Source organism: Lepisma saccharinum, chromosome 3, assembly GCF_977018435.1.
Source record: "Lepisma saccharinum chromosome 3, izLepSacc3.1, whole genome shotgun sequence".
NCBI classification, from domain to species: Eukaryota; Metazoa; Arthropoda; class Insecta; order Zygentoma; family Lepismatidae; genus Lepisma; species Lepisma saccharinum.
This window is the reverse complement of record NC_139231.1, coordinates 93,181,510-93,199,348: the sequence shown is the minus strand read 5'-3', so window position 1 is coordinate 93,199,348 and position 17,839 is coordinate 93,181,510. Positions and strand designations below refer to the sequence as shown.

Below are 17,839 nucleotides of genomic sequence, written 5' to 3'. Positions count from 1 at the left end.
ACCTCTTGTACATTTTCGCATATTTACACTTGATATAAACTGGATTACAATTCTTAAATTTGCATTGGAATTCTGTATTCACTAAACAGGTTCAACATTGATTCCAAAGAAGCAAATCAAACATGGCGGCTATCTCGCCTCCAGTTGCTGACGTTTAGTCACGTGACCGGAACAAGCCATTAGGCTTTCAGATAGAGAAGGTAATGCACCACTTGAATATGTTGTTAATGTCTTACCGACTGTATGTTTATTTCCACTGACTTTTGTTTTTGGTTTTAGTTTCGATGCTCGAGGGAAGTCTTTTGACATGGCGAAACACTGGTCGGACGAGCAGAGGCTTGGAGGAAGGGCGTTCTTCAGGGTATCCGACGACCCTGCCAAGCTGACGGTGGAGAGCGTGAAAGAGTCGGACGCCGGGGCATACAGATGCAGAGTCGACTTCAAGAAAAGTCCGACTCGCAACTCCAAAGTGAACCTTGCAGTAATTGGTGAGTACCGAAGATTTGTATTGCATTTTTTGGTTCTCAGCTTCACTTTCTGATGTTTGTAGGCAACTACAGCGTGGTCAAAAAATCTTCTACTGATAAAGAATTTATAGATGTATAGTTTACACAGAATAAGTTTCTTTATCAGGGAATACCGTAATGATCACGCTATATTTTGTGACATGTATCGTATGATACTCTGACTGTTCTTGCTGATCGCGTCAACACCTAGGTTTTGCACCTGTCACAGAGACAACGACTCTTGCCAACAACAAACTAGATTGAAACTTATCCTGTTAAGATCAACGCTAGGAGATTGACTGAAACTTTAGTGATTTAAAATTTAGAAAATGCTTTTATCCATAGCAAGGGAAATGGGAATAAGTGTCTGAGCATCGTTAGCCTGCGTGAATATAGTTTCCAGGGTTTACTAAGCAGAAGGGTCTATCGAATACGTAGATGCTCACCACGAGCGGAATGGTTATCAACATGCAATAAAGGGGTCCTGGGTTCGAATCCCTATAATAGCACACACTGCACAGTACTTCGGGTCCTACTTTCCAGTCCATGCCCAAATTGTCTAGGCAGGAAACGAACTTTTACATAAAAAATTCGCTCCGATAAATCTTTGGCGGAATTGAAATTTGCAAACTTTGGAAGTTTATAGATGCACAGTAGAATGAAGAGGAAAGAAGAACGTTTATTTCACTCAATAGCGGTTTGCTTACCAATATATAGTTCAAAAGGGTACTAGTAATTCGTATGTGTAGGCATATGTGTGTGTGTGTGTGTGTTTAAACCTGAGTTTAACGACCACGTAAGATTTGGAATTGGAGAGCTTTGCAGACCGTCACGTCCTTTCTTGTCACTTTCTTCTGCCGTCGAAGTCATCTGAGTCGAAAAGCTTCCGAGTAGTACAGTTGCCACTTTTCCCGCCAGGTGTCAGTTCGAATGTCACCCACCGCTCTCTGGGTGCCGGAGGCAGAAAGCAGACACCAACCAAACATATAAATTGAAAATATGGCCCGAGATTTCTTATTTTACTTTTTCCCCCTAAATACAGTGCTATCGATTAAAATGTCCACATGGCACCGAGTTTTGGATCGTCTATTCAATCTACAACGTGAAAGATGCAGTATGGCTGCCGAGGGTGCCGTTACGGCGACTTGAAACATGTGTTTGACGCGCCTTGCGTCTCTATCCTCCAACTTCATCCATGCAGCGGATTCGAACTATACCTGTACGTGGATTCCACGGGTTGAATGGCACTTCAGTCGGCAGATTCGAACAAGACACTGATGTCATTCTTGGCTTCAGGGACTGAAACAGTTTCCCTGAACATTAGAGATCGTTAGCTCTACGAATGTCGATATCTTCCACAGAACACACTTCGTTGCTACCAAAGTAACTTCTCACGACCTCACTTGCCACAGTACCTGAGAAAATCCCTCCTTTCTTCTGCAGAAAACGTTCAACTCATAATTATATAAGTCTTGCCGTTGGGTTTAATAGAGTGCCGACAGAACATTACTAAGGGACTGTTAATTTTTGTTAAGTTTTGCTTGTAATGCCACGACAATTCCAAGTTTAATCGAACACAGAAGACAGTTGAGGTTTTAGTTTTCTGCTGAGGTTGGATCAGTTTGTAAAAGTCCTGTTCGAAGATGGTGCAGATATGTTTAATGGTCCCTACATCTTGAGGAAGCTAATAACTTTGGCCGTGAGCCAATCCGCCCCACCCTTACCCCCTGCGTGGAAGTGCAACTTTTGCACGCAGCCGGCCTGATACTTCCCTTCAAATAAGATCTAATCCGAGGATTACTATTGATCGAGGCAAAATGAATTTCCTCTGTGAAATTTCCAAGTCAACTTGGAATATTTATCTTTGATTTATGGGATGTTGGACTTGGAGCGAGCTACTTGGTCTCTCAGGGTAAGATTCGAGTCCCTCCTTACCATATGGAACGAAGCACAAGATTAATTATCTGAGGTTAATACTCGCTTTTAAGCAGTATTGCCCGTTGGCTATCTTCGTAGATTGGGGCTTGGAGAACTCGGTACGAAACCAAGATCTCATGAGTTCAAATACCAGTTTGGTCATTAAAGAGGCTTAACATAAAGATCTTTCGTACATTCAAGTCTCGTAACGAAACTATACCGTACACTCTGTCCCAGATATCTCTGTAGAGAGCGAACGAAAACATGTTTCTGCGCAAGTCGTGACGCGAGACGGCTCCACCAATAAACACGTTAAATTAACAGGGTTTCGTGGAGAGGGAGGGAACGACTTACCAGCCTTCCCAGCAGCGTGTACTGCTTTGCTCTGCTCACTCAAAACCCTCCTTCTCTACAGCTATGCGCGGCCTTGCTCCAGAGATAACTGAGACAGAGTATATTGGCTCTGCGTTGAGGCATTTACTGAGAGTCGCAGAATTATTTGTGTTTCGTTCTTTTCATTGGGATTAACCCAAAGCTGTTCCATTATATTTACTCTAATATGTTGAACTTTCTACGAGGGTTATTCAGAAAGTAAGTTCTGGTAGGCTATTGATAATGACTCTCGTATTTGTAACAAATTTGTCACTGAAGTAATATCGAAATGTATGCCCGAAATACACGACTTGTAACGACGTACGCATATGTTCTCAGAAGAGCGCTTCATTTTCTAAATTATGGGATGGGTCCCCACATAAAAATAACGCTACTATATTCCAATAAACGTTTTTTGAAACATAATTATTTCCAGCAGGGCTTAATCTCCGGGAAGCCCATGCACCTGCAACCGGTTGGGTGAGAATTAGGTAAGGGAGTTTACTTTAACCCCCCCCCCAATAGGTACATGTATAAATAGCATAAACAAAACATAATCTATGTACATAATTATTATTTGAATCAACATCAGCATATTCATAATCGATAATAAAAAGTTATTATTCGAACGTTATTAAAATGGAACTTACAAACGTATTTACTAGTGAGGATATAAGAGCTGGAAGAACTTGTATTACATGTTGATAGGAAAGAATAATTTCTAGTTTTTCTGTAAAATTTTTGAACAAGCATTTTGATACTTTTGTATCCCAAATGCTAAAAGTGCAGAAATGTTACTTTTCCTTTGAATATAATGTTATATAGTTTTATATTTAACTGAGTATGCTAGTGGCATCTCGTGGTATATCGTGACACTGATGAACTCAAAGCATACCAGTTTCTTTTAAAGGATTTGCTCGTAAAAGCAGATCCATTTACGAACGAATTGTTCGGAAGAAAGAATCCGTTTACACAATCAACTCATATTATGATATATTTGACAGGTTAGGGATACTGTTTTTTCCTATATACTCATTTCCGGATCTATAAATCTTGCCCCCCCTCCCACAAAATATTACGAAAGCATGTTTACCTACCTACCTACCTTTATATTATGTATACATACATACACATATATAATGTATATGGGGATGCCTCCCCGATGGCGCAGTGGTAGCGTCGTCTCCTTGTAACCCCAAGGGTTTCCTGGGTTCGATACCCGTTGGAGGCACATAGTGGTTCGGATTCCACTTTAAACTGTAGGTACAGTCCCGATTAGCCTTACTGTGCATAAAGTGGACTTAAAACACTAACTCAATCAATCAAACATATATAATGTATGTGTGTGTGTGTAATTCTTGATCTCATGTTGAAAATGTCATAAGGGCCTCGAGGGTGATTCAAAAGTCCCTTAACACACCCTATAAAAAGTACAGGAGTTAGGCTGAGAACAATTGAGGGGTCTAGTGAGAGAGGAAGCTATGCCACTTTGACAAGAAATGGAAATAAATTGAGTTTTCTAAAGCATTGCGTTGAGTCATAATTTGTATAACAAAGGGTAATTTTTTTTCTGAACATATTGTTAGGTAAATTATTCAAAAGGAAAAATATGAATTTCAATATAAATACCATTTATTATGAACATGTATGGTATATTGTAGTATACCCATGTGGAAAAATTAATCTAGCACATCAAATACTTTGAACAAGGCTTAAATACTTTTGCCTCAGTGTAAATCATGTTCACAGGGTTACATATGATCTACATAAAGACAACTTCATATGTCTTCTGGAGGATCTTCACTGTCCATTGGTTCTGTGAATTTTAGTTTTTGGTAAACACCATGAAGAACTGGAGGAATATAAGGCATTATTGCCATGAGATCTTTTAACTTCAGGGCTGATATTAAATCTAGCACCGGGTACCGCAACACAACCTCTGCCACTCCTATTGCAGACACCATCAGTAAGTGGCATAGCTCCTTCTCTCACTCAAAATGCTGATGAGGACGTATTCAAGAACTCAGAAAATCTGCTGCAGAACAAGCGGGAGCTATGCCACATGGTTGTAGTTCACATGATAGATGACAGATGGCAGAAGAAGACTGAAAATGGCAAAAAAATAAAATTTTCAAGATTTGTGGCATAGCTCCCTCTCTCACTAGACCCCTCAATTGGTCATGATATAAACAGGTTAGGCTTATGGAGAACTACATTGGCGTGTTCCAAGCGGACGTCCGCCATATTGAATGCAACTCAAAATTTTATATATATGACACTGTTTTCTCACACCTGGAAAATGACACCTCTGTTACAATCATCCAATTGTAACTTTTTCCTGATTAAACATAGGTTGAAGAAACCTTCACCACTTCATTTCTCGTGAAATTTTAGCCTGATTTGATTCTGTTCTGACTGCAACGCGGGAAACCGGGGTGTTTGATCTAAGGTCGGAATTTTTCCGGTCTTGTCCCCGCATATAGCAGCTCCTTGGCCCACCCAGCCTCAAATCAAATAGTACCCGGTTTGGGTGTTAAAGGCGGCCACAACATTGTGCTGATCACATCACCTCCAAGATGGCCGGCATCGAAAATATGTGGGGCACACATACCCTAAATGTGCTTTCAAGGCACTGTGCTATATGCACAGGAAACTTTAACTTTACCTTTACCTGCATATATTGTATTCGTTTCTGTACCCCTGAGTAACTACGTATATTTTTTTTGCATACGCGAAACTACTACTATGTCAATGGTTGAGCGCCCCCTAAAGGCTTACTTGTCTCCGCACTGCGGGGTTTTGCGGCTTGTAGATCAGGCACTGTATATACTTACAGTTCTCGTGCATTTGTTAAAATAAGCAATCAATTTATGAAACATTTATTCAAAGGAATAATTTCATCTTGTAGAAACGGGTAAATTGAAAGATCCAATTCATTCACCTAGTAGTGATTCTTTTGGTTCATGATTGCTTCGGTGACCCACTCCAATTGCACGCGTAAACCAAGTAACCAACTCGCAAACGAACCATTCGCTCAAATGAACAGATCCATTCGTCAACGATTCGATAGTAAGAAGACTGGAAGTAAAGGTTCTGCAATCACTGTGGTCGAAAAACCTTACCAGGAACACCGGACCAATCTCGTTTTACATTAAAACTCTCCGTTATGTATCCAAGTATCACAACGAAGGCCATGTTGCAAATTATTCACTACATCCTGGATACATTAGGGAAATTGCAAGGAAGACATTCTCGCTATCCGAATTATTTGTTACGTAACTTCTCCAACGAACACCACAGGGGGGGATGGGGACTCTAGATTGCTTCCATGTGCACTGTTCCGCGAGCGGCTTGATTGAGACATTCGGTGTCCTCTGATACCAAACCTCCAATTCCTTAGTCCTCCCCCTCCTCTTGCATTTCCACGGCAGTGGCCTCTGGGGAGATATATTGGAACCTTTGGATAGCACTCTAGCGGTTCGTACGTTGTTCTTTAATGCTCATTTTTGGAGCCAAAGATAATCAAGTAGGTCGGAAGGGCTGTCCTGGGTATTGCGAATGTATCTTTTCCGTCTATTATGCTGTCAGAGGCTGAGGGTATTTCTGCTTTTATTTTCCTTCCGTTCTTCTGCACTGCAGAGGGCGAATCTACTGAAATCTTTCAGACTTGCTTATTCTGAAAATCTCTGTGATAACGTGGTGGGCATTTGTGGAACTTCAGATGCAGGCACGGTAGCTGTAAAAACTACAGCAGCAGATAAAAATACCATCCATATCTTCCCTTCTCTTTTGGTTAGTTTACGTTGTTTTTATGCCTCTTGGGTTAATCGCGACGACGAGGATGAATTATCAAATAATGAACTCTACCAGTAGACCCTTAACTGGTATGCAGTCGGAAATATTTCATTGTAATTTGATTTGCCCCCCCCCTCTCCCCCCCTCATATGGTACAGACTGTTCAAGTATTTCCAAATTTCACAGTTTGTACAGTGATGAACACTCTTGGATTGTAACAACCCCATTGAGTTTAAATGGGATCATTACAAGCCAGAATTGTCCGTGACTCTACTATTGGAGAGAATGGCAACTCATATTACAGTGAAGTCATTATTATAGATTGACTTTTTCCTCATTTCTTCGCTTTGGCATTTGTTCACATCATCCGCTAGATGACTCTGGAACTGCACGAGCATCTACTTGGAGTTGTTTCTCAGAACCGCCCTAAAAATGTAAATAACATCTTATTAGTAATTCTCGGAATATCTTTATTCCTCGAATCACCACTAAGTCACCCCCAAAGTGACATTATTAGTTAATGCTCAACCCATCTTCTTCCAACACCTACTGACCCTAAACGTTAGTGTGACATACTGTTCGTACAAGGCATAGATAAGCATGATACCATTAATGAGATCACAGTTTATCTAAAGTCTCAGAATTTAGTGAAACCTAAGTATCAGGTCAGTTCCCTAGAAATGCCTCGCTGGTGTGCTCACAGCAAATCTGACAGACTATATTTACTTTTTCCAAGAATTCCTCCGTTCCCATTTTCTTCCCAGAAAGCTTCTTGGCAAAACTTTTGAGTCAGAAATGAAAGCCAACGTAGCATGCGAAATTGCAAAGTCACAAGAGGTATTTGAAAGGTATTACATAAATCTTAGTAACAGCTATGACCAAATTACCGTGCACGAGCAACAGAAATCGGCTCACATCCCACTGCTTCTAGAATCAAGGTTTCCCTGAATTCTAACAATCCGTGTGTCATGATTACGCACGTGTAGGTCACCTTTTATTTATCACGTGTACATACGTTTCTGCGTGTAACATTCTTGCGCGTTGGATTCCAAACACTCGGCTTTCTGATTTATTCTCTTTACGAGTTCCTCTGGCCCGTCATAGACTTTCATGTGTTCGATTCCTCACGCAAATCCGTAATATTATTTTGAAGATCGAAACTTCCTTAGTGCGCATGCGCTAACTGAGCGAGTCTATTGCAAAATAGGTGTGATGGTTGCAATTGGAACGCAGATGTCTTTGTTCTACTCGGAAGAGTGTTTGTTGTGAGTTTTAACGGCTATCAAGTATCATAAAGGCTCGTTTTGAAGTTCACGTTATGCACACAGAGGCTAACAGGGAAATCGTAAACAATAAAAGCGAACAGTTAATAAACAAATGAATACACAGAAGTGAAATACTAATTTGAAACCCATAGCTTAGGTTGGCGCATATTTCTAATAACCGACCGCAGAAGACGAGACTAACTCGAAAGGACGAATGTACGCCATATGAGAAGTAAGCAGAGACATGCACGTAACACGCTGTAGGTTTCATATCAGTATTTCATTTGTCTGAATTCTATTATTTTGTGTATACTCGCTCTCTTTGTTGTTCTTGTGATGACTTGTACAACTTTTGAACTCCCCACTTAACGTTATTTCGCCGGCGATGTTACTGCCAGTGAAAATTCAATGTTATTTCAGCAGCAGATGATTTTCACAGAACCTCTTTCCTGCATTCCATCCATCCCTATTTTGACAATGGACTCTTCCAGTCAGTGCATGCGCACTTATATTTGCATTCGTCCAATTTGAGCTAGGAGCGTCTTCAGTGGTCCAGCAACATGTGTCACTTTTTAGATCAAATTTAAGGTTGTGTGACTTTTGAATCATTCTGTAACCATAACTAAAAATAAAAAAGCATGAAAAATGGGCCTAAAGACATAAGCAGCAAACAATAAGAGCATATTCAATGTGAGATAAATAAGTCGCGAACCACAAGCCTATTAAATACTGTAATAACAAACAATGCCGTTACAACAACAAGTGGAAAAAAAGAAATGGTAATTTGAAAATGTACATGTGTTGACGTTCAGCATAATCAATGAAGCATGTAATTGGTCTACAAGTAAAGAATGCAAAACGTAATTAAATACACATATGTACTGACATTTTGCCGCTGGGGTGAACGCGTCTCATTAAATCATCGATGACAGGGAGTGTGTTTTAATTAATGAACCGAATTATTATACACACTGCTGATGTGAGCAACCTATAATTTTTGGTTTAATCAAGCTGGTGTTTATCATCATTACTATCTCGTGTACCCTTTGGAATGCGTTTAACCCTATGTTGTTATAGAATGTTGACAGACTAAACAATTTTGTTATTTGTAGTAGTTGTGTTATGAATGCACATAGATGGAGATATGGCTTAACATATTCTCGATCTGGGGCATAGTGAAGGCGGTGTCATCTGTACTAGGGCTCTTTCTGCCATTACTATCAAGTATTTACAAAACCCAAGTGGAAATAGCAACCATAGACGTGTCTAAATAAGCAACCAATACTAAGTAAGGGATGTTAGGTTTCATGCAGTTCGTAATTGTTTTCAGTACCAAGTATTATGATTCAGAACTCAAGATCCTGTTTCAGGATTCAGTACTTTTCATGCTGCATGTAGTAGCTAATGTAAACGCACTCCAGTTGGCTGGTTCACACAGTTGGGAACGTTAGTATATAAAAAGTAATATGGTTCCAAAATTAACGCGTTACGTTACTGATTACATACATATCACATTTGTTGTTCTCTGTTGTTCATATTTCGGTAACTTCAAGTGCATACGTTTAACACGTTACAAGAAAACATGCTTCGTGATGGCAAATAAATCCTCTAGTTTTGAATTTATCAAGGCAACGCAAGTAAAGTAACGCAAAGTATGGAAGTACTGCTGGTTTTACCACGCCCCAAAGTTTGCCATTTCCACGTGGATTTTGTAAATTCGCGTCCATGTCCGAAAGTATCCAGAAGAAAGTTTATTTAGTGTTCGTTAAATGCAATGGCAAAAATGCTGTTCACAGCAAATGCAGAGGAAGTAAATATGTTTTGAAGGCAACACCGCAATCATCGGTGGCAATGTTCGATGGCAATACTGTTCCGTACATAGCTGGTAAGCATAAAATAAGTACATTGCCATGGTGTTCTAGGTACCCAGATATAAAACCCTCTTTTTTTTTTTTGTTGAGAGATCCATCAAAAGCATTGTCTACTAGTGGTAGATTTACTCTAGGGTGATCGTAAAGTAGAACACTACTTCAACATCTATAAAGAACTATGATACGTGATCATCTTTCATCAACTTAGCTCATATTTGTAGTTTTCGTCTTAATTCATCTTTCAACACCATCGTCCCATACATTTCTTGTAGGACGAACATTCTAACGTTCATATCTCCTAAAACGTACTTTCGTTTGCACTTCCATGAGAAATTTGTTTAATCAAAATTACGTTTGTTGATAACTGTTACTTTCTATGTGTGTATGTCTTTGTAGATATTGATAGATTGGTGAAATAATGAAGACGGAACTGTGGCGCCATCCTATGTTAGCGTTACCAAGCAAACTACTTTCGCGTATGAGCTTGCATCGCGGCAATGTGCATGCACCGGAATCTACGACTCGCATCATGTTGCAGCGCTGCTTTCTGAGCCAAATGTGCTGGCCATTTGGCAGGGGCTCTTTTCCAAATCGTCTCATGCCTTTTCTTGGACAAGACATTTGAGATATTCAGCACTTTTCACCTTCCATAAACGCAAAACAGTTTAATAGTTTAATAACATCATTCAAGAACTCTTTTGAGCAGTTGCGCAAGTTTGTCAATAAAAATTGCGTGCGGACATGAAACAGGTAGCAACTGTGGAATATGTTTGAGTTTTTAAGTTCATTTTGTGCACACATTGGGTAATCTCGAGCGAACGTACATTTTAAAGTGGGATCATAACCACTGTATATTTTCACCGGGTGTGGAATCCGGGGACGAAAACGAAAAAGTGTGTGTACTGTAGATGATGATTTGGCGGGGACAGAACTCTGGCATCTGTTCGGCACAACAAAATGACGGGATAAACTCAACATGCTATCACATGATCATTTTACAACGTCGCAACCCGATACATGTATTATGCAGGCTTAACTCCTGCCCTATAAATATACTACATATAATTGTATTTACATGTAAAGCTATAACTTGTACAGTCACGGACACTGCCGGTTTGTATAGAATACATTGACTTTCAATGGAATCGTTTCAAGCTGGCAGTGTCCGTGACTGTACTTTACATTGCAACTGCCGTTGAGGCAAATGGTGAGGGAAGGAGTGGAGGTAGGACTTATTTGTTGTTCTAAATCCGTTTTATAAACAGAAAGGCTAATCTGGACTTGGCCTACAGGTTAACGCATAGGCGTGGCTTCGCTCGAGAAATAGGGAGCACTTCCCCCCCAAATTCAGGTTTATTAAAATTTACAAGTTAGGGGACGTGAGGAACAAAATAATAGAGAGTAATGTTTGTGATTTCGCAAATGTCACAGTTATTTAGCAAATAAACCTGGACGCTATTTTTATGAAATGGAGAACTTTTTGAGTCTCTTCCCCCCCCCAAAGTTAAGCCCTATGTTTTATTCTACCCCTTCAAAATAAGGCCCCAAGTCGGATCCTGGCTCCTCAAAATTAGGCCCACGTTTGATTTTACCCCCCCTCAAAATCAGGCCCCAATTCTGATACTACCCCCCTCAAAATTAGGCCCAAGTCTGATTCTGCCCCTCAAAATTTGAGCGGTCTATTTCTCCTCCCCCAAATTTAGGCCCCAAGTCTGATTCTGGTCCCTCAAAATTAGGCCCCAAATCCGATTCTGACCCCTCAAAATTGGACCCCAATTCCGATTCTGACCCCTCGAAATTAGGCCTCAAGTCTGGTTATGCCCCTTAAAAATTAGGTCCCAAGTCAAGTCTGATTCTGCCCTCTCAAAATTAGTCCCAAATTTTGATTTTGCCTTCTCAAAATTAGTCCCCAAGTCTGATTCTATTCCTTGAAAGTTAGGCCCCAAGTCTGATACCATCCCCTCACAATTAGGCCTAAGTTTGATTTTGCCCCCTCAAAATTTGGCCCCATGTCTGATTCTGCCCCTTCAAAATTAGGTCCTAAGTCTGATTCTGCTCCTTCAAAATTAGGTCCCTATCTGATTCTGCTCCCTGACAGTTATGTCCCAAGTTAAACCCATTGGTTAAAGTCTGGGAAAGCGCTGCGAAAATGCAACCAGGAACTAAATAGCCGAAGACATGTTTAAAGCCAGTGTAAGTTGTTCTACAATGCTCATAATTAATAAAGTTACTCAAAGAGGAAATAGTTGAACGAAGTGATTCTTACTTGAAATTCTCAATTATAATTCCAAGACCCATCTTTCTTTCTCTCTGGAAAGTTCTGCAGACCTGAAGACAGCTCAGAAAGAGATTTAGGAATGAGAAAATCCTGGAAGAACGCGTGAGAGGGCAGAAGGGGGAAGATGAGAGAGAGAAAAGAGAATCTCCAATGGCCACCTACCGAAAAGGAAGCTTCGAATCCTTCGTTGCAACCAAAAAAAAAAAAAAATCTCCATCCAAATCCTCCTTGAGATATCAATACGATTAGCCTTCTTCTTTTCGGCACCCTCTGTTCTCCTCGGGAAGGTTCTCTTCCTCCTACAGCTTAGCACCTTCTCGCTGGATTTGAGCTCATGGTTCGGTTGTGCTCCGGACCCCTTCCGCGAAAGGGGGCCTTCTCCCAAACTGCATCCAAAGTTCGGCTAAAGAGGATTACATCGTCAAAGTCGGAAGAATCGTTGGCGCTCAAGCGGGAAAGGATTCCTCTAACCCGCCTGTGGTCAGTGGAAGGAGAAACAGTCTTCTGCACCCCCGAGACATACGTGTCAACTGGCCAAAAGAGGGCGCGGCGTAGCAAGTAGGGGAAAAGTGACGCCGTTCCAGTTATTAATCCACGCGAAGGGATACCAGTTCTTCACAGAATTACAACAAAAGCCTATTTGATGTAAGGTAAAACTGGAAGGAATTCTGCAGAATACGGAAATGGTCACTGAAACTTGATCTTATGTTTCGCTTTGTGATAATCGTAAAACATATTCATAACATCCATGGCAGTCTGGTAAAATTAAGGGAAAAGGTCTATAGTATAGTGTCATAAAATCCATGGATTTAGTCGTAATTCTAATCAGCGATCCTACGCCAAAACCTGCGTAGAAACATGCGCTGTATCCTACTGGGCATGTACATGAAGACCGGAAAGCGTGTATTGCGCGGAGTTCGTTGCGAAACGGAAGACGACAAACTCGCATCAAAGTTACATGTAAGATAAGGCCAAAGAAGTTCCGAAAAGTAGTGATCATATTAGTTAAATAGCTTAAAACTGTTACCATAACGCATTTTAGATGTTAATAACCAATATATTATGCTTGCTTTGAAGGTTATACATTTCGCAGTAACCAAATTCACATGGAAGATTACATTTTAAATTCGTTTTATTTTAGTTTTGCAACGCCCAACCACGCAGTGCTCAGCACCACGGCGCAGGAGTACTGGTACTGGCTGCGTTCAACACGCTAAACACTGCAGTTGGGTGGTCGGCAAAAGTTTACCCATATGTGCTAACTGATTCAGTCGTAGTACAAAGTCTCCGAAATATCTCAGGGCTTGCTGGGTGTAAAGAAAGACTAAACCAGGTTTATATATAGATGTAACAGTTTATTATAATCCTATCACAAGGATGTCCGTTAGCACACTTACACACGTGTCTTTACCTTTACCCTTACCACTCACGTGCATTTACCACTACCACCTTTAGACTCGAAGAGATAAGGGGGAGCAGGGAACATCCAATTCATTCCTCGCAGTGAGGCGCCAATGGGGAGTATGGGGACCTAATTTTATTTAGGGCCTGGTCACCGCAGTCGTCACGGGTTCCCTTGAAAGAGAGAGAGTAGGTTGTCTGGAAACCCAACGCCACACTACACAGGCGGGGTGCCGCAGGTTGATAGGGGAAGGAAACCTCTCGCAGCAAGCGGAGCGGGTCCTCTCACTCTAAAGTGGAGTTGTTCTCTCTCGCCAATAAGCGGAGTGGGGTATCTCTCACTCGAAAGTGGAGTGGGTTCTCTTGCCAAAGGCAGAGTTCAACCTCTCTCGCTGGAAGGCGGAGTGCGGCTTCTCTCGCCCGCAGGCGGAGGACAACTTCTCTTGGGTGCTTGGCCTCTCGCAAGAGCGGAGTGCAACTTCCTTCCTTCCTTCTTTAGGATGCTTGGACTCTCGCAAGAGCGGAGTGCAACTTTCTTCCTTCCTTCTTTAGGATGCTTGGACTCTCGCAAGAGCGGAGTTATCCTTCTTCCAGATCCGTTGGTAAGAGAGATCTTATCGGGAGCCGACCAGAAAGCCAACTGAACTGCGGGCCTCGCCGCGCTGGCTTTATACTCGCGGTGGCGCATGGGTGGTGAAAATTTTAACTACAAGTACGCGTTGCTAACTCATTTTTTTACATATGGCAACCTTCGTACTGAGAAACATCCAAGAAGTGACATTAAGAAAACACTAGTGGGAAAATCACTAGATGCACGGGTCAAATATAAACTAAAACTGTGTGCATTCAGACAATACAATTAATAATGAGCCTCGCAGGACTCTGCAATCCTAAACATAGAGTTGAACAGTGTAAATGACGATAAATTATAACATTTACCAAATACAACGACCACGCAAGGTCTAATAATGAGCGAAGTTAATATACGTAAAGGTGGACCCGTCAACATTTACAGAATACATCGACCACGCAGGGTCAAATAATAATAAGCGAAACTAATAAACGTAGAGGTGGATCCGTTAACACATTTAAACTTTTAGCATGCATTCTTCATCCATACCTTCTTAACAAAATATAATATTGCGACCAAGCAGTGTCGTTAAATGTGGCGACCACGCAGGGTCGTTACATACGCCCCTTCCTCGGGCAAAAATTTTGGTAGAAATTTAAAACTTACAATTTCTGGAAAAATTTTACTGGGAATATTAAAGATCAAACTGGTAAGAGTATCTGTCTCTTCTACACTTCAGTCACTTGGTCCTCTTCTTCTTCTACTACTTCTTTTTTTCTCCTTTCTTCCTTCTGGGATGGCTGCTTGGCTATGGAAAATGGGGAAACACTGTGAGGGTGACTAGTTGGTTTGGCAACTTTGTGACCTCTGGTTACTGGTGAACTTTCGAACTGTCCCAAGAGGGTCTAGCTGCTCCACAGTCTGCACTTCTCCAGGATCAGGGGGTTCACTGCTGCGATCTGAGTTTCTAGAAGAGTACCTTCTAGAACTATGTTGGACTGGACTTCCTTCTCTTCCGACCGAGGATCTCCAATTTCTGTCTTGGTCTCTCTGGAAATTGCCCCTGGGAAAGTCTCTTCTTGAACGCCCTTGGTTTGGTCGATAAGGTTCCCATCGACCATTCTGGTTACGGTTCAGTCCTCTGTTATCTCCGCCTCTATTAAAATTCCGAGTTCTCCAAAAGTTTTCTGGTTTAGTGTCACTCTTGGTCTCAATGCTTCGCACTTTGAAATTCTTATTGGGAAGTTCTTTACCTTTGAAGTCCTCTTTATTTCTCCAGAAGTCGGGATCATCGTATATTTCAAAATCCTTGAGGAAGCTGGTCAATTCGTCGACTGTTCTGGGAGAGTGCGCAAGGCAGAGATTTCGAGTTCTATAAGGTAGCTGACCTATGATTAAATTCAGCACCTCGCTCTCGCTGAAGTTGTCACTTAGATTCCTATAGGCGGCGTAAATGCTCCAAGCGAAGCTCTCCATATTTTCATGTACTGGACGGGAATACCTTCTATTTCTTATTGCAGTTAATTGCCTCTGCTTAGCCTTCTCGGAGGCAAACTCTTCTTTAAACTTTATGCAGAAATCAGCATAGCTAGCAAAACTGTCTATGTTACCTGCCAGCCAATGTTCAGCTTTACCTGTGAATACTCTAGGTAGCAATTCGAGTCTGTAATTGTCAGGCACTTGCATGAGCTCGAAGCTTACATTGAGCTCACGAAGATATTTCTCAGCTGACTGAGCTTCGATATCGCCCTTGAACTTGGGGATGTGTGCGATGTCAGCCATTCTAGGCATCTTAAATCCGGTTCTTCGCCGAGGAGATGTCCCGTCGGAGCTATCTGCTTCTCTAGGCCGCTTACGCTTATCTGATTGAATGGTTTCGAGATAGAAAGGATTCTGCACCACTCTAGGAGGTTCATAAGAGGCTGCCTCAGGATTCAAACTTCTATCCCGTTCAATGGAATCTGGGAGAACATCAGAAGGGACTCCCGGTTGTAGCTGCAACCGTTCAATTTTATCTTGCAGTTCGCCTACTCTTCTGACTATAGACCCAGTCTGCTCATGTATTTCTTGCCGAAGAGATACTTCCAATTTCTGTGTCTCTCCGCGGAGAGAGTTCACCTTTTCGCCGGTTGCTTTGGCCATCGTTTCTGCAGCTACTTTCTGTTCTTGGACCGCCTTTTCCATAACTACGGCCTGCTCACTCAGAGTCTTTACTGCTGCTTCTATCTGCTTAACTCTCTCTGGTTCTTCACCCCCACTTTCCGTCGTAGACTGGGCTACCAATTGTAGACAGGTATCTAAATTTCTCTCCATTTCACCACGCCAGGCAGCTAAAGGTTCTAATTGTTCCTCTACTACTCTCACTACTTCTTGCTGACAAGAGATTCTAATTTTCTCTAATTCCTCCCTAAGACTTTCTAACTGGTCTGTCTTATGTTGGGAGAAAAGTGTTCGCATCTCTGTTCTGCTTCTTTCAGCTTCTTGCTGTCTCCTCTCTTCTAGACCTTGAACTAAGGCATGAAGAGTTTCTAATTCTCTTTCTCTCTTCTCTTCAGCTTCTCTTTTTTCAATTTCTCTTTTCTCTTCTACTTCTCGTTTTTCAATTTCTCTTTTCTTTTCAAGAGACTCTATTAGACTCTGTGTCTCTAGTTTCCGTTTAGCTTCTTCTTCTGCTTTCTCAAGTGCCTTTTTAGCTTCTTCTTCTGCTTTCTCAAGTGCCTTTTTAGCTTCTTCTTCTGCTTTCTCATGAAGCCTTCTCTCCTCCATGGACTCCACTACTTGTCTTAGCTCCATTACCTCTTTCTTTCTAGCTCTCTCTAATTGAGCCATATCTTTCTTTCTCTGTTTCTCTTCCATAAGTCTACGCTCTTCCTCCTCCTTCTTTTCTCTAGTTCTCCTCTCGGCTTCTTCCGCTTTCTCTTTCATCCTCTCCTCTTTATCTCTCATCAGCCATTCTAATAACCAATGGTCTGATGGGGTTGTACTAGGAGCACCTGGTTCTTGCCCGGAAGCCATCAAGGGTACTGATGAGCAAGTCTTGCATCTGGACTCTGCAGCGGACACTGACGTCTCTTCTTGCCCCTCACATTTCCAATGGAACTTCTGTAGACATTGGCAACATTGGAAAGACTCCATCTCTCCTCCGGTGTCCTCACAGCATCCGAACCCAGTCTCTTCATCTATGGTTTTCCTCCCTCTGCTTCTTAAGTTCATACTTGACGCGTCCCTTTCCATTTTGGAACACCATCTATGGTTTCTTCCACTACACGACACTATATCTTCACCTTCGTGAATTCTTTGGACGAACACTAACACTGACACTTATGAGCCCTTTCTAGTCCTTGTAGCTAATAAGCCCACAATGGGTTACTGGTTTCAGTCTTTAAAATCGGGCCCCACGTTAAGAGCGCCAAAAACTTTATGCAACGCCCAACCACGCAGTGCTCAGCACCACGGCGCAGGAGTACTGGTACTGGCTGCGTTCAACACGCTAAACACTGCAGTTGGGTGGTCGGCAAAAGTTTACCCATATGTGCTAACTGATTCAGTCGTAGTACAAAGTCTCCGAAATATCTCAGGGCTTGCTGGGTGTAAAGAAAGACTAAACCAGGTTTATATATAGATGTAACAGTTTATTATAATCCTATCACAAGGATGTCCGTTAGCACACTTACACACGTGTCTTTACCTTTACCCTTACCACTCACGTGCATTTACCACTACCACCTTTAGACTCGAAGAGATAAGGGGGAGCAGGGAACATCCAATTCATTCCTCGCAGTGAGGCGCCAATGGGGAGTATGGGGACCTAATTTTATTTAGGGCCTGGTCACCGCAGTCGTCACGGGTTCCCTTGAAAGAGA

At 41.8% G+C, this 17,839-nt stretch overlaps 1 protein-coding gene across 3 annotated transcripts in view; it reads left to right on the top strand.

Moving 5' to 3' along the window:
- Positions 1 to 17,839, top strand: part of LOC145985239 (adhesion molecule nephrin-like) — an 807,500-nt gene that overhangs the window by 412,715 nt on the left and 376,946 nt on the right. For all 3 annotated transcript variants that reach the window (XR_014441408.1, XM_083119010.1, XM_083119009.1), the window contains exon 3: positions 280 to 488. Coding sequence is in view for 2 of the 3 variants with exons in the window: in XM_083119010.1 (XP_082975136.1) it covers positions 280 to 488 (209 nt within the window). In the remaining variant the exon portion in view is untranslated. The remainder of the gene's footprint in view (positions 1 to 279; positions 489 to 17,839) is intronic.